Genomic DNA, 19,495 nt, shown 5'->3' with positions numbered 1-19,495 from the left:
ATTGCCTGTTGCGGGTACACTCTAACACCGTCATATACATAAGGCCTTAAAAATTTATATCTACTATAATCTACATTATTAACTGACTGAGATTCTTCATCATTATTTTCTTTTTGTACAGTATCACTATTTAAATTATATTCTGTCTCGGGACTATTAATATTTTCATTACTACTACTCCCATCAATCTCGTTTTCTTCGTCATCACTTTCTATGCGTTTATCTTCTTGTTCTATCGGATTACGTTGATATCCAGAATAATCATCGTTTCCATCATCATTATAGTCAGTGTTCACTTTCTCTTCATGTGCATATTTATAATAACTAGAACTTGCTTGCGTTGATTCAGCTTTGCTGTTTTGATTAATTTTGTTATCTTCATCTAAAGTATCTAAGTCTTCTGAACTATCATTTGGATCATCTTCTGAAACCTCATAAGAATTCTTGTCTTTACTGGTTGACTCTACACTATTAATACTTATTCCGTTATTATTTAAGACACTATTATCATTCGATACTGTCTGTATAGTCACTACAGCGTCATAAGGCACTCCCGTATTACCCATGAATACCAAAACAATGTATTTATAACCTGGACCACCATCAACTATATTAGCTTTCAAGTCTGTACCAAAATCTATGCCACTAACTCTCACATGAGTTATAAGATCACCATCTCCAACTGCAGGATACCTGAGTGCTAGAGATCCTCCCGGTATGGACACTCTAATCTGCTCCGAATTCGTTTTTTCCAATTCTTCATTACCAATGTCTAATAGAAAGACGTAAGGATATTTATGAAATGGATTAGCAGCAGCCAGTACGAGTAGATGAGAAACAATTAGTACAAATAACATTGCGGCTCGTCGAGATGAAACTATAATGATAGGTCATGGAACACTAATCAGATTCTTATATGAATTGATTTCACGGTCCGCACGCCCGGTTTTTATTCGACCGTGGTTATGCATGACAGGTCCAATGTCAAACACATCTTTGAAATAATTGAAAGAAACTTTAGGGAAATTAGTCTCGTTAAAAGTTTCCTTGTTATTGTCGACACCATATCACGTTTTACGTAGCAGGAAGTTCTATCGTGTTCAATTTTTTTTATTTAAATGTAGCACCCTACACGGAAGACCGACTATTTTCTAGTTATCTGTTTAGAGAATAAAGAAAGAGTTATAAAATAGTTCTCACATCATATTTATCGAAATTTTAGATAAATCTATAACTTCCTTTTGTTATATAGATGTCCGCACAGTAAAGATTTCCTGAGAAACAGGATATCGAATTCGTTCGCACACAGTCCCGTGAAATACCTGATATCTTTCGAAAATTATGTGTTATAATTTGTTTAACTAAACAGTTTGTAGACATGTGATTTAATAGAATAGACGAACTGTGTATAAAATTAAACTAGAATACAATATCTTTTGAAAGTAAACAATAGAATAATTAAATATTTTACACATTTTTTGAACTAAAATTCAATCCATCAAATCAATATTCAAATAATTTATATAAATTTTTAATGTAAGTACTACTCAAGTATCTAATATTTTTCTAATTAATTCCATAATAGTAGGCTGTTCTAAGAATATTACGAGACTAATTATTGCGAATCTATGGTATAGTGCAAAGGATACTTATATAATCTGTGTTGATGCATAGAAAATATTTAACTATTTACAATGAATATTTTTTCTAAGGAATTTATTTTAGACATGTTCCTAAAATTAATTCAGAAGTGAATAACTTGTTGAAATGAGGTATGTAAAAGCACCGATAATTATTAAAGAATGTATCACACTATTGCGGAATGAAATAAAGATACACTTCAAGTAAATCACAGCTTTATTTCATAATACACCGAAACTCATAAAATATACATAATTTGTGTTACACACCAAAATATATCACAATTGTGTAATAATTTGCGGTAAATTTAGTTACAACAATACATAATGGAAGCATTAACATTGAATATTTAAGGATAGCAAGATACATCTAGAGAAAAGATTTAAAGTTTACATTAATTATAAATAGATAAGAAATTTATGTATAGCACTCCCAAATATTATAAATTCTGTCTTTATTAAGAGTTAAACTAATTTATTGTCATTGAAGATTAAACATAAGAGTTCTTCTTAACATATTATATATATATATAAATATAGCGATTTAAGAAATCAAATAAGAAAACTGTAATATATAATTAGATAACTGTTTCCCAACGTGGAGTCCATTCGAAAATGGACTCTATATAGCAGCATATAGTGATAATATACGTACTACTATTTTATTAATAATTTTATAGTGATTTTTACTAAAACCTATTAAAAAGTTTTTAATTTTATAAATTATGTTAGTCTCATTTTTAAATACATGAATTCTCAAAGAGTATTCTGTCTACAAAATCTAGAATATACTTAATTAATATAAATAAATATTAGATTACAAATATTACATCAATTATCATAGCCCGTTGTGTAATTTAAGAGTGCTATAAATATATTCTTTAGAGAAGAGATAACGAGTTATATTAATATTGTCTGCAAGTAACAATAGGTAGCATACATTTCTTCCCACTCGAACAATGGATTGTAGGTACCTATATCATATTTTATCAAAGCACCAAAGTTATTCATTACCAATTAATTAATTAGGTATAAATACTACTTAAGCTTCATATATACCATATATAGTTGGTATAAGATTTAACATATACCTATTATTTTTCCCCTCCAATAGATCCCCCGACCGATTCAAATGGGGAACGAAATTACGACGGCCTGAGCCGAGGTTCGAACCCCTAGCGGTGCCCTCAGACTGAAGTCGTATCCGTCAGGCAGGAGTTAGCCTTAAGCCGTTCTATAAGTTCTTCCGCGGGTTTGGAATGCCATCTGCACTCGCCCTTATCGCCAATGAAGCTGTAAAGGCCGGCTAACAGCGGTCAACAGTAGGCCGAAAAGAAACCTATTATTTTTGTAGACAAAGTACTTGTCAAACAAACTATTGATACTTTTAATAGTGTTCCCCGCATCTGTCCTTTATCAGCCGAAAATATGGAGAACTGAGTTCAGAAGTGCAAACCCACGGAAGGATTCATGGAGCGGCTAAAAGTCAACTCCTTTTTTCCTTGGAGTTAGCTCCTGCCTGACGTATAAAAATCATAATAACGCCAATTGTACTGTATTACCAAGTGGTTTGCCGTTTCTTTCTCTGACTACCTCCTAGTAGGGTGTGACGTGTCCTAATTAAACTTTAGATTTATGTTGAATAACTTGAGTATAGAAATAATTACATATACTTACAATTCACAAAAAAAACAATCATTATAATCCAACGCGGTACGTTGAAGCCGCGTATCCAAGTTACTGGCAGCGATGCCTCTTTGAATGGCCTTACTTAACCTGATAACCTCTGGGCAAAGTAGCTACCAGCTCGCGGGTCATAAGAAACCTCGATGAGCCGCTCTGAAATACTTGTTAAAAACAATTTCGCTTCCAAACTCCATGTGCTCAACGTTTCGGCAAATAGCATATTTTACTATATTTTATTTTATACATACTTTTCTTTATATAGCCAGTTCAAAACATAACGCTTCTGCTGTTATAAACGATGAATTAACATTTAGAGAATTATTTCTCGTTCTAAACGTGCATTCTTATGTTCATACGCCTTCTTACACATTATGATACTATATATAAGCTTATTCACATACAATGACCGTCACTAATATAACATTTTCTACAGTACAACTGAGATAAAATTATTATGATAAATACAAATATTATTGTATACTTATAAATGCTCTAATACATACTTAAGTATGGACGCAAACATCGTGAAAATATTTTTGCCTTATTTAAAGTGAACAAAGCCCATTGCAGCAGTAAGAGAAAGAAATATCCAAACTGGATATGAAACATGCTTGTAATGGTAGTCAAGTAGGTCCTTATTTTACGGGACAATTCCTGTACACTGCAGTAGAATCTCAATGTTGAATTGATACTACGCTTAAGGACATTGAAAAGTTCATCTACAGATTTGTACTAAAAAACTGCTGATGATTCATTTTCGAGTTTAGGTATAACTATTAACATATTCTCTTATTATATCCCCGCGAGTATTCATTTTTAAAATATTTTGAAGTAGGTATACAACTTTAAATGTATATCAGCTGTAAGTATCGCAACGCCATAAGTTGAGCATAATTGAAGGTACAATATTCATGACACCAACTTTATCGAAGAAAGGACCTCATTTGTTTGTTCTGCTGATTCAAAGATGTCTGAGCTCTATCTGCTTGGCCAATCATCTGATCTAACTTACTCATCTGTGACGTCATCTGCTTACCTACATCCGCAAACGCCGCCTTACTTAATACAGAATTATCTTCACTTTTTTGCATTTCATTCAAAGTTTCAAGCGCAGAATTTATATCGCCGCCATTTTGCGATTTTCCCGGGCTACGACCGCCATTTTTATTAGTTTTGGCGCGCAATGACATTTCGTTGTCGTTGGGACCGAGGCCTTCGTTAATAGAGATTACCTCTGTGGTTGCTGGTATATAATCTTTATCATAATTTGTTTGTCCTACGTAGCTGGGTTCACTAGAATATGACAGGTTATCTCGAGATGTCAGTTTCAACCGGAAGAAATTTGTGAGACTGCCACATACTCCCTGAAATAAATAGATAATAAACTTTTTATGGTTTAATATGAAATGGTGCACCCTTTTGCGCGTACGATGTACACTGATGGGGTAACAAGTAACAGGGGAAAGATGTTATTATTTTAATCATCATCAGCCCACAGCAGTCCACTGCTGGACATAGGCTTCTCCCAAGTCACGCCACTGGGCACGCGATCTTCAGCCCTTCTCATCCAGTTACTACCGGAACCCTACTTATGACGTCACTCCACCTAGCTGCGGGGCGTCCTACATTACGTTTGCAAATTCGCGGTCTCCACTCTAGAACACGTATACTCCAGCGAGCATCGGTTCTGCGATAGATATGACCGGCCCACTGCCACTTTGACTTGCAAATACGAAAAGAATGTCGGTGACCTTAGTCGAATTACTTCGTTTCGGATTTGATCCCTTAGAGAACTCCAACCATAGCTCGTTGAGCGACTTTGAGTTGGTGGACCAGTCGTATCGTCAGTGTCCATGTTTCGGCATCGTAAGTCGTAACGCACTGGTTATAAACCTTGGTCTGAAGGCTTTGTGGTAGCGACGACGAGAAGACTTGACGAACTGTCCCAAAAGCTGCCCAGCCTAGCTGTATTCGTCTCTTGGCCTCCCTTTCAAAGTTGTTTTTACCTAGTTGGAGCGTTTGCCCTAGATAAATATACTCCTGAACAACTTCGAGAGGAGCTCCATTTATGGCGACCGGTGTCGTAATTTTTCCAGTCCAGCATTCCAGAGATATCCTCCAGCGCGGTTGTAAATAACTTAGGGGATATAATATCCCCTTGTCTTACACCACGCCTCAAGTGGATATGCTTAGTCTGCTGATTTTGTACTCGGATGGTCATTGTGGCAGTATTATTTTAATTCTAATTGCAAATTATGAGACTGCAATGCTTAATGTTTGTCAAAAGGCTCAGATGATATAGTTAAGCTACTTTTTTTTATATCCTTTATATTTAAAATGTATCATTACAACACTTGCACTGAAACTGTTCTACAATAAAAAAACTAACAAACAACACTTTCTTATTAATTTTGGTATCATAATACTGTATACTTTGATTTTATCCTCTGTTAGAAAATATATTATACCAAATTAAAAAACGCTACTCATAATTATTATTTAGTTATTTTCTTAAATTCATGTAATGGTGCATACATACCTTTAACTTGTTTAACTTCGTTTGAGTTGAATCCAAAATAGTATTTAATTCACTGAGACCACCCGTAGCTTCTTTCATTTGATCATCTAACATTGCTGTATTCTGAAAAAAAGTATTGCATATATATTTCTTTCAAATAATTATTACAAACTAAAGGTAGAATACCTTAGCACTCCAAAAAATATATGAGATGTTGAATTGTCTTCTATGTGTGTAGCTTATACTAATTAGAATAGAATCGTAGAATTATTTTAATATAAAATTTAGAGATTCAAATTGAATATTAAATTTCATAAATTACTAATTTTAATTTATTTTTAATATCAGTTAATTCGATTTCAACAATAACTGTTGGTTCTACTAGTTCCTAGGTAGAAGTTTAAAGTTTCTAAGAGGATCTTTGAATAATTAATATGTATACATTGTTTAATTTTGATAATTAATTTAAAAAATTAAATTAATTTAATAAAAAAATATACAATGAATAATATATATTAAATTGGACATAACGACATAATAATATAAAGAATGGGAAGTAACAATCTTTATTAATTAATATTATGTAAGACATTTGCGGGAATACTTATGGGGATTTTTCGTTCGTAACATGCAGCTGTTTCAATTCTTTACTTTGTCACAATAAAAACAATATTTAGTACTTTTTATAAATACAGGCAAAGGAGTAGAGAAAATTATAATAGTAAACTCATTTTTATTTTATTTAATAAAATATTTAAATTGCTCACCTCAGCAGTCTTAATTTCTACTTCTTCGAATTCCACCACATCTAAATGTTTATGTTTCTCCAAAAATTCTTCCTTATCAGGTTTTGGCTGACCAAATAATTCCGCTCTTGTACAAGCATCTTCATAGGCCTTCAATGACATTATTGCTAACACTGGTTTGTTGATTTCAGAGTATTTAAATACATCTAATGAACGTATTCTCAAGATGTCGACTCATTAATTAATCATACAACACTAGACTAAAACGCATTGATAATAGAAATCTATTTCCTACAAATGAACAACTGCTAGTAACTGTAGGAATAGTTAGCTTAGCTTAGCTTGTTGAAAGTATTGATTTTGATGTCCAAGATACAAGTGACTAAAATTTTATTCTCTTCTGTTCTGATTCTGATATCTCTCTTTGATTGGCAAATAATGAAAGTGATATCACCGTTATTTTTCTTTACCGTCAACAGATAACGATCAATTATTTTATGCATTCTATTAAATATTATCGTAACTTAATTCGTAAAAATTACAAATTAAAAATTGGCGCCAAAAATTGCTGGTGTTGCCAATACAAAACTCAAATATGTCACAACAAAACAGTTGTTCTTAAACATTCAAATTAGGGACCATTTTTAGAAATTTTAATACCTCAAATTACTTTTGATTAATTGTTTACTCATATATATAATATATAAATTGTATAAATAATATTACATTAGATTCATTTAAGATATAAATATCAATCAGCTGGTCTTCATACAAGGGCAATGACCGGTGCTGAACTTCGTTTACTAAAATCAAATATTGAATGAGACAAAGAGAGACAAACATATCACTGTATCTCAACGCCGACAGCCGTCAATTTTATAAATATAAATGCACAATAAATGTTCATAAAAATAGTATATTTAGCGGTTCGTAAGTCGTGTAAGACGCCTTATTTGTTGGAAATACCCTCTGCAGCCATGTCATCAAGTAAGAATTATATAGTTTTATTGTTCTATAGTGTAATATAGTGTAATTAAAACATAACCTTAAATTCTAGTTATTAAAAACTCTTTTGTAAACTAATTACTATTCTTATTTACTTTAAAAATTAAAAATAAACAGGTCGAATATATACGCGATAGTGAATAACTGTTGTCACGAAAAACAAAATATGCCTAGTCACTCAAAAGAAGTTATTTTTACTTTTAACAGCAAAAAGGTCAGCACATATTGATTTTTTTTACTGCCCTAATTACTGACTACTTGCTTACTGGTTCCAGAAGGAATACTAAAAAATAAAGATGTTTTCACTGTCATGGTATTGATATTGTCAACTGTTATAAATTTTCAGTATTTTTTACATATATTTAAATAGTTTCTATTCATCATGAAATGAATAAAATAAATAAGTCTACTGTCTTAAATGTTACATTAATAAATCTTATAAAATATTGTTCTCAATTTGTAGTGTCTTGTCACAAAAGTGAGTTGCATTTTTAAAACAAAGATATAAAATTTTTGTTCCTTTTAAAATATTCAAACTGGATTTTAGTAATGGAGACCAGTCAAAGATCTACATGGCCGGTTGGTATCCAAAATCAGTGTATGATTACTTATTATTTAGATTTTATTAGAAACAAAGTATGGCCTTTGCATTAGATATTATAAAAAAAAGTTGTTTTAGTGTCCGATACCTTTCTTTTTTTTTGTTTTTAGAACCATTGAGCTTAGACACTCTGAACAAATTCCGGAGCGATTTCTACGCAGACCCCAAAAATGAATTGGCACAAAATGTTTGTACACGATTTGACCCATTTGAGGTGGCAATCAGCAAGAAAAGAGTGGACAGCTCTCTTCACTACTATAATATTAAGGTAACTGTTATAAGGAAATATAATGTTGCAGTTCATTAAAAAACATAAAAAACCTCTATCTTGATATCCAGGCCTAATGTGTGTTATTTGAAAATAAATTTGCATTTCTTAGATATACAGAGTGTCCCATAAGTAGTAGACCAAAGGGTTATGGGGGGTAGTGAGACCTAATTATCTAACGCAAATACTAAAATTTATAGTCCTAGGTTGTGTAGTTTAAGTTATATCCATAAACTGAATATTAAATTTTACTATATTTCTTTTTTAATTTTATTATTGTTTTTTGTTCAAGTACAACGGGACACCCTGTATATATTTTTTAGCTGATCCAAGAAACTTTTTCTGTCATATAGAAGGGCTGTGTCTGTGACAGACATGTGTGTGTGTTTTTACAACTTTTTCACTAGCACTCAGCTCATATTAGTCATAGTATAATGTCCACAGTCTTTTTTATTAATATGCTATCAAACACTATAAGAATTACTTAATTAACCAATACAAATCTCTGGAACAAGTTCTGCTTAGCCTGGAAGAAGATGGTGCTGTATAAATTGTCCTGAGTTATTATGATTATTATATTATTTAATAGGTGGAATCTGAAGGGAAGCCGGTAACAAATCAAGAGAATTCTGGTCGATGCTGGCTGTTTGCTGCGCTGAATGTCATGCGCCTGCCGTTCATGAAGAAATATGGCATTGAAGAGTTTGAATTTTCTCAAAGGTAACAATTTTTTTTATTGGAATGGCAAACTAGCTGACTGGCCATCTGTCGGTAAATGATAATCGTCATCTATATCTTTGAATATAGATATCACATTATCACGTGATGCGTTTTCTTCTGGAGGACTAAGATGCCATTTCTCCGTATTCTGGTTATTTCAGTACCTCTTACCCTTCTACTGAAACCCATAAGAGAGCAAGCTGCTTGGCGGCTAAAATAATAATAATAATACAGGGAGATATATAAAACATATATTTAATAATAATAATAACTCTTTATTGCACATAACAATGAAATAAAAAACAATGAAAGTAAATGTTTTACAAAAGGTGGTCTTATCGCTATCAACAATCTCTTACAGACAACCTGGTGTTAACAGAGAGTATTTATATTAATAAGTTAGACAGAAGTACCCCTGCAGATGACTTTGTATAGCATATACTTCAATGTGACACACGCGTAACAAATCTAATGTATGTTTATTACCTACTGTAGTAATAAACGTTTATTTATTTTGTTAACGGCTGCGGCTGTGTTATCATTGTGATAGTAATATTTGTTTCGAAAATGTAGGTAATTTAGGAATCTTTGAGAGTATTTTATCAGAACCTGTATCAAAACAATCGGTACTAATTTATAAATTTGTAGATAAAAGTAGGTAAGATTTGTCTTTATAGTAATTAAAGTTTAAATGTAATGCAATTAATTAAGAAGTCAACACATGGCTAACATGCTCACTATTGTGCTAAGCTTCTAAAGAAATAAAGAGAAAAAAAAAGTAGGTATGCTTTTAAGACTATTACCACAGATGGGGTGGTCGGAGGCATGTAGCAATGGCGGTGGGCGCAATGCTTGACATTTACACATTTCGCATTGGACATCTCTCAATATATAGGCGGTAAGCCTACCGACAGCGGCTAGGGTCTAGGGTTAATTTGTTTTCGTCGCATTTAACGCAGTCGGACTAAATTATATGTATATTCCGTTTTTGGTGTTTTCTATATATATTGTCTAGAATCCATAACGCACGCTCTGCTTATCTTGGGACTTTGGCTTTGTGCGATAAATATTTTTATACATCAATCAGGCATGAATGTCAAACATAAAGTTATAACGTTGTGTTATATACCCTTATGTTTGTCATTCATGCTGTGCCTTTAAATGAACTGTTTGTTCGTATAAGATAACAAATATGCTGTTAATATTGCAATCAAAAGATACACATTTATATTCTTTTTATCTGATAACATTCACTTAGCATCAAATCCTGGTAATTTTAAATGATATGACAGACGATTATATTCTGTTTTATCATTATCCTTAATTTTTTATTCCTTTCCCCGTCTCAGGGAAAGGCAAAAGGACTCGGTTTATACAGCCATTGTCTTCGGTAAAAAAATATTTATTTTAAAAATGCTTTTACTCCGTATTTTTTGATGAATGACCGTTACTGTAGCTCAATTTGGAAATTATTATTGGTATTACTATTATTGATTTTATTGTTATTGGTATTATTATTTTGACATTGTTATTTTAAATTTAGATTTAATTTGTTATTTTGAAATTCGACAAAATAATTAATCGTTATGAATAAATAAATAAATAATATTTTGATATTATATTTCCTTCAATTCCTTATCTTCACAATTCATATATCTTCAAATGTTTATATGACATTCTCAAATATACATTTATAAGTTTCTAGGTTCTTGAATAACGTCACCCTTGATAATTGATGATGATCAAATGATTATTCAACGAATAGTTTGACATTGTAAACATATCATCATCTGCTTCTTCTTTATCCCATTTCTTTGGGGAGAAAAACATCTTACGCTGTAATATGTTTTTACTCCCTTTCTTGCCATATCATCTTTCACACGGTCCATCAACAACAACATAAATCCACAGACAACGTAAACATATATTATTACAAGCAGACCCGGCCACGCGCTGCTATGGCTAGGGTTCTGGAATAAAATAATATTGCGACTATAAATTTAGATTTAAACTATCCTATCTTTCAAGTTGGATCAAATTGCATACAATGTGCAAATCAAATTTGCAATAAGTTCAGTAGTTTAGGAATCCTTCGCGGACAAACACCGTGACACGTAATTTTTATATGTAAAGATGATTATTTCAGCTATCTCTTCTTCTGGGACAAGATTGAGCGGTCCCACTACTGGCTCAATAACATTGTAAGCACGGCGAAACAGGGTGAGAAGCTGGAAGGGAGATTAGTCAACTTTTTGCTCAAGGTACCTTTCATTAACCTAAAGATAAATCTTATTTTTTTTATTAAGGGTTTGGGCGTACTTGTTAGACTAGACTTGTAGCACTGCGACATGCATAGATCTATTGTGCTCGTCCGTTGTAGAGTTCGCTGCCTAGGCCCATCAGGGACAAAATGAGCGAGTAGTAACTTTACGAGAGTAAACTTTACAAAGGAGATATATCGTTTATGCATGAGTGGTCTATAACCAAAAAACTAAAAAATGTTTTTTATGTAACTGTAATGTTAATCAAGCTAGCATGTATTTCACTACGTATACCAACCAGCTTGGTTTGTAAGCTCTTAGTTAAAAAGTGAGACAGTGAATATAAGGTACCTTAAAAAAGACAATCATTAGTTTTTTTTTAATCTCATAACTCACACAGTGCCATCTAGTACCAAGTTAAGCAGAGCTTGTGAGTAGACTTGTGGGGACTAGATGACATTGTGTTGAGTGCTCATAGTCCAAGGGTATTATAATTTTTTTTTTTTCAATCAGGATCCCATAAACGACGGAGGACAATGGGACATGATCGTGAACCTCGTGAACAAGTATGGCGTGATACCTAAGAAGTGTTTCCCGGAGTCGTTCAGCTCACGGAAGAGTCTGCATATGAACGCCCTCATTAAAACTAAGGTTTTTTTTTTATTTTTATATACTTGGAATGACAAACAAGATGTAACAAGTAACTATCACGTATAAAATGATAGGGTTCCACCCGCCTGCGACGACAAAAAATTCATAACGCTGACAATATTATCTGATTGCACAAAGAATAAGTGCGTAGCGGTTTCTATATTGATTATCGCATGCCTCTTACTTGTTATTGTGTAATTATTAAATTAAAAAAACATTTATTCCATAGAGCAACACACTAGTTTCTTGTCTGCCTGTCATGGTCTATTGCTAGCAATAAGGCTATTAGTCCACATTGCCAACGGTCCTGTCCCCCTAAATATAAATAAGGATTATGTGTATTCAAATATATTAAACTTTACCTGTTATTACTCCACAGCTGCGTGAATACGCCAAGGAATTACGAGACAAAGTCGAGGCCAATGCGTCGGATGCAGAGATCCAAAACACAATTAGCAAACAGATCGCAGTCATTTACAATATTGTGGCAACTTGCTTAGGTACAGCTGATTGAAATATAAATGTGCTAACCGATCCAACAAATGTTGTTCTGTCACATAAATTAATATAGCTATTAAAAAATAGGGGTTGGTGATAGAAGGGTGAATTATATGTATTTTTGATGCCTTATTATAAATAGTTGTCCAAAATATAAAAAATGCTAAGGGTGGACAACCCTTATCACTTAGGGGTATGAAAATTATAAATTATAAAAAATTTGTATGTTCTCAAAAAAACATAATATTGGTAATAAAATCTCCAAGCTAAGCGCGGTCGCGCAGATACTAACCTTATAATTTATATTTATTATATGTGTCTAACAGGAACCCCACCAGAGAAGTTCACATTCGAATTCTACAACAAAGAGAAGGCCTACAATAATTTGGGACCCCTTACACCGTTGGAGTTCTACGACAAACACGTGCGACCGTTGTTCAACGTCGATGATAAGGTAAAACCGGGGTAGACTTTGCAAAAGTCTACTGGATACCTGTATTTTTTATTATTGAATACAATAATTTATACTTATAATTAGTAAAAATCACGGGTAATCAGTTTACCCGTGATCATGGTGGTTGAAACACATCGGGAACTCAGCAAATAAATATAAAACGTGGTAAGATCTCGTGGTTTTTACTAATTATATATATAAATAATGGCCGCGTCAAGTTTAAAACAGTATAATACAATAATTTACCCAAGAAAGTAGAATAAAAATTGTGTCGAGAATAAGGGATACAACACACGGGTAAATATGTATTATTTTTTGTTCTTATGTTTCTTGTTAGATTATATTTAATTACGTATGTTTTGTCCGTAGGTGTGTTTAGTGAGTGATCCACGCCAATCCAACCCGTTCGGCAACCTGTACACACTGCAATGCCTGGGCAATGTGGTCGGTGGCCGGCAGACTGCATACAACAATCAACCCATCGAGACGCTTATGAAGTTAGTTGTCGTTGCTTTATTCATCATCATTATTTCAGTCCGGAAGACATCCACTGCTGAACAAAGGCCTCCCCTAAAAATCTCTACGACGCACTATGGAAAATGGTAGAACAAAAGCATATCGTAAATGGTTTTTACGAATATCATAATCTGGGTGCTATTTTGATTTAAATAAATACTCAAATTGTTAAGTTATAATATTCAATAAGATTTTGTTACCGAATACGCAACATAATACTATTTTTCATAGTCACAAGTGCATTGAAGACAAAGAAGCCAAACTCAAGACTTTGGGTGTTCACGTTTCAAAACAATATTGTGAAAAAAATATTAGGCACAGATATGCAGTGTATTACATTTTTAGGATGGTAATTTTAATATAAACATCTTTTTAATTTTCATTTAATTTTGAGATATTTGAGAAAGTACTTAAAACAGAACATAAAATTTCATTGAAAGTTATGACTGTTACCCACGTCACACCATCCGCTACTTTTTGTATTAATGCAAGCATTAATGCAGTCTAACTATTCATTAGCAAGATACAAAAAAAATCAGCTGCTGATATTTGCGATTTTAGAAGATATGACAATAAATTGATAAAAGTCGGACGAAAAGTTATACCGGAACTTCCCATCCTAGTTGATTTGACGAATGACCTCTTTTTCAAAATTGGACCTTGGACCAACCTGGATAGTTTGCCCTAAGTGTATGTGTGATCGACAATTTCGAGTGTAGAATCTCTGATTTTTACGGGCGCAGGTACGACACTAGCGTTTTAACATGATTTTCGTCTTGTCAATTGTCGTCAATTGTCTTTATTACTGATCTATAATTTGTTTTCTGTAATTGGAATGAAAAATTGTACTTAGGTAGTGAGTATACCGATGAAATAATTGTATTATTTATTGTACATGAGTAAGTTTATTAGATAGTGTGCTTGCTACGTGGCTTATTAGCAGGGATGTTAGGGAGCTCCGTAACCGAATCCGAAATAAAAGCTTCGGATAATATCGGATAGTGGCGGAGCCTAATTGAGACACGTTATGTAACCATTTTAATAGCTACTTATATTTTACTTTTAAAGTCCTTAAAAAAATAATATCCGTAACCGAAATTATCCGAGACTAACGGATAATCCGAAATAATTTCATATCCGCATCCGTATCCGTATCCGGTATAATAATCATTCCTATATCCGAAACCTATCTGTATCCGAAATTTCATATCCATAACATCCCTGCTTATTAGTAACGCGTAATTCGACGCGGAGTCGTAACGTGGACTGACTTGACACTAAATATGAATCTATGTTATCTGGAGAGTTACTGGGATGGAATGGGATGGGATGGGAATGGAGGATCTCGAGTGTTGACAGAAATATTGTAATATTTCTGTCAACACTCGATCCGTGTAGACACAATACAATGCTATATATATAAATGGTTACTTTATTTATTTATATTTATAACACACACCTTCAATATAGATTGTATTTCTAGAATACAAGATGTCTAAGTCAAACAGTACATTTACAAACAGTATATTTGTATTTTCCTCAGGGCAGTTAAAGACAGCATTCAAGGCGGAGAAGCCGTATGGTTTGGATGTGAAGTCTCTAAGAGATTTGAGAGAAAGAGTGGCCTCGAAGATCTAGACGCGTGAGTGACATCTATTATTTTTAATTTTATTCACACAGCAGTCATATATATATAGTGACTAGCTGTGCCCGCGACTTCGTTCGCTCTTGCGTTGAGCTAGCGACGGAAGCTCAAATATGAATAACTTTCTTCGGTTTTACAATATTTTTCACTGATGCTTCGCTTCTATTGGTCGTAGCGTAATGTTATATAGCTTAAAGCCTTCCTCGACAAACACAAAAATAATTTTTCAATTCGAACCAGTAGTTCCTGAGATTAGCGCGTTCAAACAAACAAACAAACTCTTCAGCTTTATAATATTAGTAGGTACTAATAATTATAGTGGTACTAAGATATATTAAATCCACATCAAATTTCATATAGAAACTATCTGACCCCACAATCATTATTTTGCCATATAAATTAGAAACGCTATTAGAAGAAAGAGGTTGGTGATAGAAGGGTGAAAATTTGAGTTGTATGTATTTTTTTAATGCCACATTATAAAAAATGGCTGCATGGAAGACACTCAAAGCATCTACTCGACAATAAGTTGCTCATGTACAAAACAATCCCCAACTCAATCTGAATGTATGGGCTCCAGCTGTGGGGTTCTGCAAGTGCTACCAACATAAACAAAATTCAAAGAGCTCAAAACATACATACTTGGGGCGTTACCCCCTGGTAATTGAATAAATATTTGTTTATTTAATCGAATTTCTTGTTATTTTGCGGAGTCTATTTCACTACTTGATGGATTTATATTGTTTTGTTTAATTCCGACCGTTATTGAGTCTGCACCGATGCAATATGGGTCGGAATTTGATCGCCATTAGAGAAGGTCGTAACGGTAGTCAAGTTTCCACACCGAATATTTGTAGTCTCACACATGCCAATTGTAACGGAATTAAACAAAATAATATAACTCCATCAAGTAGTAAATGTTTGTTTATCATGCAGGCATGACTACCGGCTGGTGTTCAACACAGATGTGCAGATCGGGCTGGAGAAGGCGGACCGGCTCTTGTACGGCGACTCGTGCATGACCCACGCCATGGTCTTCACTGCCGTCGGCACTGACGTTAGTGGCACAATAGTACTATTTATAGTAAATTAGCAGACCCGGCCACGCGTTATTGTGCCTAACAGTTTCTTTAGATATAAAAATAATTTTCAATAAAATAATATTGCGACTATAAATTGAGTGTGATCCTTCCTATATTTCAAGTTGGATCAAATTGCACACAATGTGCAAATCAAATTTGGAACCGGTTCAGTAGTTTAAAAGTCCATCGCGGACAATCAGCGAACGTCACTAGTAATTTTTATATATAAATATGGACAACCGAGCTTTGCTAGACATATACTGATAGGGGGCTACTTATGACCCCGTCCAATTCAAACGGGGCTGATTGCGATGGCCTGAGCTAACGTTCGAACCCCCTAGTAGTGTCCTTAGAGTAAAGTTGTATCCGTCAGGCATGAGTTGGTCTTCAGCTGCTCCATAAGTCCTTCCGCGGGTTCCACGAAGGCCTAGCCTAGCTCGAAATAAACGCAAAGACAGTTTTATTATATACAAATGTAATAAATTAATATATCTTGATATCGCTTTATTTAACATTTCAGGAACAAGGAAACCCGTTGAAATTCCGCGTAGAAAATTCCTATAGCGATAAAGAATATGACAAGGGATATTTATTACTCACTGAGCCGTGGTTCAGGGAGTTTGTATTCGAGGTAAGGACTTTTTGACAGTGTTTAATATTAAATAACATTATACATTGCCCAGCCCTGGATATATAAATAGGGCGGCAGATTCCAGAGAGAGGACGGTCACTCGATTTCAGAGGATAAAAGTCGAAACACATTCTCTTGTTGTCTCATGGTGTTTTATACTTTATATATAAATGCCTATAGAAAGTCATTCCTATCGAAACCTATATTATCGCGTGAGTGAGAGATAGATGACAGGTTCTTTAACTTAAGGCCTTCTTTACTACAAATGGAAAAATATTATTTTAGAAAGGTATAAAGGTACATGGGGCGGCGGAAATAAAGTGTAAACCTTAATGCGAGGGGCCCGTAGGTACGCACGCTCGCACTCTTGCTACTAGGCTAATACGGTACTGATTTCATACCCTTCTTTATCAGGTGGCAGTCGACAAGAAATATGTACCAGCAGAAGTACTTCAAGTGTTCCAACAAGAACCAAAACTCCTACCGGCTTGGGACCCCATGGGCACCTTGGCTTGCCCCCTCTGCTCCAAAGAATAACGGATGATGCATTTTTTTATTTTATTATGCAACAAGCTTGCGTACTATTTATGAACGTATAAAGAAAAAAAAGAAATAAAATAAAAGAAAATTAAATTGAATCTAGGTTTTTTGTCACTTTTATTTAAATTAGTTGTTGTATTCGGAAAAAAGAGACGTACACTTCAATAGTTGAAACGGGTTTGCCAGGCGTTTTTGTGAATAAACGAGATGGTTAATGGTAATTATTCATCTGTCTAAATATATGTTAACTGACTAGTTTGGGGTGATCAAAAATTGTGGCACAGCCCCTGTGACAGCTACATTTTAATAGTAAAAAATTCGGTTTTTTAAAACTAAATTGAAATGTGATGTTACAACAAAATGAAAGACCTCTCCTAGGGATTCTAGACTACATGATGTTTACACGAACTTTGTGACTCCCCCAATATTTTGTAATACACACGTCACACTTTGTCGAACTCGAGAATGACAGTATATGAGATGCCACCGTCACATTGTATTGTGATATCCTGTGGTTTCATAAGCCGTCGGCTTGTTTATCCAGTTACGTAAAAAAAACCTACGAAATTAACTTACGATAAATGTTACTTACATTGCACGTTATCTCAATTTTTATATACAAAAGTAGACTAAGCTGTATGGTCTAATGATCTTTTCCTGTTCCGTTATTGAAAAGGAGATGGAAAAAAAGTGATTTTTATTACATATATATATGTATCGTAAGTTTCACTGCCATATTTACAAGTACAGATATAGATATAAAGATGCCGTATACATACGTATGTAAAAATTGTACTTTTGATTTATGTATTAGTCTTGTAGAATTACCGTTATACTATAATACTGTGTTCATTGTTCAGTTACCAGAAAATGATAATTATAATGAAATGTAATGATAAATTATAACATTATATTATGTTCATATAAATCTGTCGAATCAAATTATTCATAAAATATTATATAATTAAACACAGTGTAAAATGTTTGAGAAGTGACTACCAAATTTTAGTAATAAAAACCAAAATTTCTAAGTAGTAACTAAAACAGTTGGCTATTTACAATAAGTAGCTGAATTTTGTAAGCATAACCCAAACAATTATTGCTTATTACTAAAGTTTGGTTGTTTCTAGAGTAACCATCTCAGACGTACTGTGGTGGACTAAAGTAAACTCAAAAGCAAATTAATTATGATAAAATATTAGTTCATTATTGTGTAAATCGTACGTTAGAGTTGTCTACTCCGCGCTGCCCCTTAGCATGATAATATGCTTCATAATAAATGGTACTGTAATCCAAATCATGTATTTAGCTTATAATTTCGATATTGTGACTGACCCTGACTACAAGAACATTGTTTGATTTGAACATGCTCTAGTAATAAGGCTGTTTTTTGTATGAATATATTTTTATGTCAATATCTTTTATTTTTTTATGTACCTACTAGTTCTGTGCTTTTGTTCTGTAAACATCTGTTAGGTATGCCAGAACAACAGTAACAGGGATACTGTGAAGTGTGAAGTAGACTTACTCAATAAGTATTATATATTAAATTAAGAAATAAAATATTAGTAAATCAAGGAAAAAATATAATGTCACTTTACAATAATCTGACGAGTGAATCAACAAAATTTTATGACATGTTAGTTTTAAAAATAAAAAGTATAATCAAGGAGGTTTCACAACAGAGCCATTGCAGACGTCAATGTGAACGCATCACTTGACATGTCCTCATTTGGCTAGGCATATCTGAATCCAACTTGGCAGGGAACGAGCCTACTGTCATCTCTTAGATTACTTTTTAAGATAATAATAATAAATACATTTATTCAGCACTAGCTGTACCCGCGACATCGTCCGCGTAAAATAGTGACCTTGACCAAGTAATGAAAAAAATATTTAATGACCTAACCCAATAAAAGCCAAATGAAAAAGTTTCATCGTTTCATCTTCAAAAATGACGACACTTCCATACATAACTCTTTCAACCCCTTATAACCCTTCTATCGCATTCAAAAGTAGCCTATGTCCTTTCT

General features: G+C 33.4%; 2 protein-coding genes across 4 annotated transcripts; one reads left to right on the top strand and one right to left on the bottom strand.

Annotated features, from left to right (window-relative positions):
- Positions 1-2,498: 2,498 nt before the first annotated feature.
- On the bottom strand, positions 2,499-6,998 carry LOC131843553 (uncharacterized). Its single transcript, XM_059192227.1, has 3 exons — positions 6,612-6,998; positions 5,866-5,967; positions 2,499-4,690 (listed from the first exon to the last, which is right to left on the bottom strand). Exons 1-3 carry the CDS (start codon positions 6,750-6,752, stop codon positions 4,250-4,252), a joined length of 684 nt encoding a protein of 227 aa, XP_059048210.1. The 5' UTR covers positions 6,753-6,998; the 3' UTR covers positions 2,499-4,249.
- Positions 6,999-7,411: 413 nt separating this feature from the next.
- On the top strand, positions 7,412-18,216 carry LOC131843545 (bleomycin hydrolase). 3 transcript variants are annotated; one of them, XM_059192217.1, is made up of 12 exons: positions 7,412-7,577; positions 8,307-8,464; positions 9,054-9,184; positions 11,331-11,445; positions 11,959-12,096; positions 12,476-12,596; positions 12,921-13,048; positions 13,418-13,545; positions 15,108-15,206; positions 16,146-16,266; positions 16,812-16,922; positions 17,337-18,216. In XM_059192217.1, the coding sequence occupies exons 1-12, from the start codon at positions 7,490-7,492 to the stop codon at positions 17,457-17,459; spliced, it is 1,461 nt and encodes a 486-aa protein (XP_059048200.1). In that variant the 5' UTR covers positions 7,412-7,489; the 3' UTR covers positions 17,460-18,216. The 3 variants fall into 3 exon arrangements, with proteins under 3 accessions (XP_059048200.1, XP_059048199.1, XP_059048201.1); XM_059192216.1 differs by lacking the exon at positions 7,412-7,577 and adding an exon at positions 7,979-8,073; XM_059192218.1 differs by lacking the exon at positions 7,412-7,577 and adding an exon at positions 8,080-8,174.
- Positions 18,217-19,495: the final 1,279 nt, after the last annotated feature.

The sequence above is a fragment of the Achroia grisella genome, unplaced genomic scaffold, assembly GCF_030625045.1.
Source record: "Achroia grisella isolate CSIRO2021 unplaced genomic scaffold, CSIRO_AGI_Agris_v1 utg319, whole genome shotgun sequence".
Taxonomy (NCBI): domain Eukaryota; kingdom Metazoa; phylum Arthropoda; class Insecta; order Lepidoptera; family Pyralidae; genus Achroia; species Achroia grisella.
Note: the sequence above shows the minus strand (reverse complement) of the source record. Positions and strands in the feature narration are given on the sequence as shown.

Bases quoted from the DNA above. Each gene is read 5' to 3' on its own strand.
- LOC131843553 (XM_059192227.1), bottom strand. From the start codon at position 6,752: ATGTCATTGAAGGCCTATGAAGATGCTTGTACAAGAGCGGAATTATTT. The intron at 5,968-6,611 runs GTGAGCAATTTA...ACTTTTTTTCAG, and splicing joins TAGAAATTAAGACTGCTGAG to AATACAGCAATGTTAGATGA. The intron at 4,691-5,865 runs GTATGTATGCAC...TATTTATTTCAG, and splicing joins CGAAGTTAAACAAGTTAAAG to GGAGTATGTGGCAGTCTCAC.
- LOC131843545 (XM_059192216.1), top strand. From the start codon at position 7,983: ATGAATAAAATAAATAAGTCTACTGTCTTAAATGTTACATTAATAAAT. The intron at 12,097-12,475 runs GTTTTTTTTTTA...ATTACTCCACAG, and splicing joins ACGCCCTCATTAAAACTAAG to CTGCGTGAATACGCCAAGGA. The intron at 12,597-12,920 runs GTACAGCTGATT...TGTGTCTAACAG, and splicing joins TATTGTGGCAACTTGCTTAG to GAACCCCACCAGAGAAGTTC.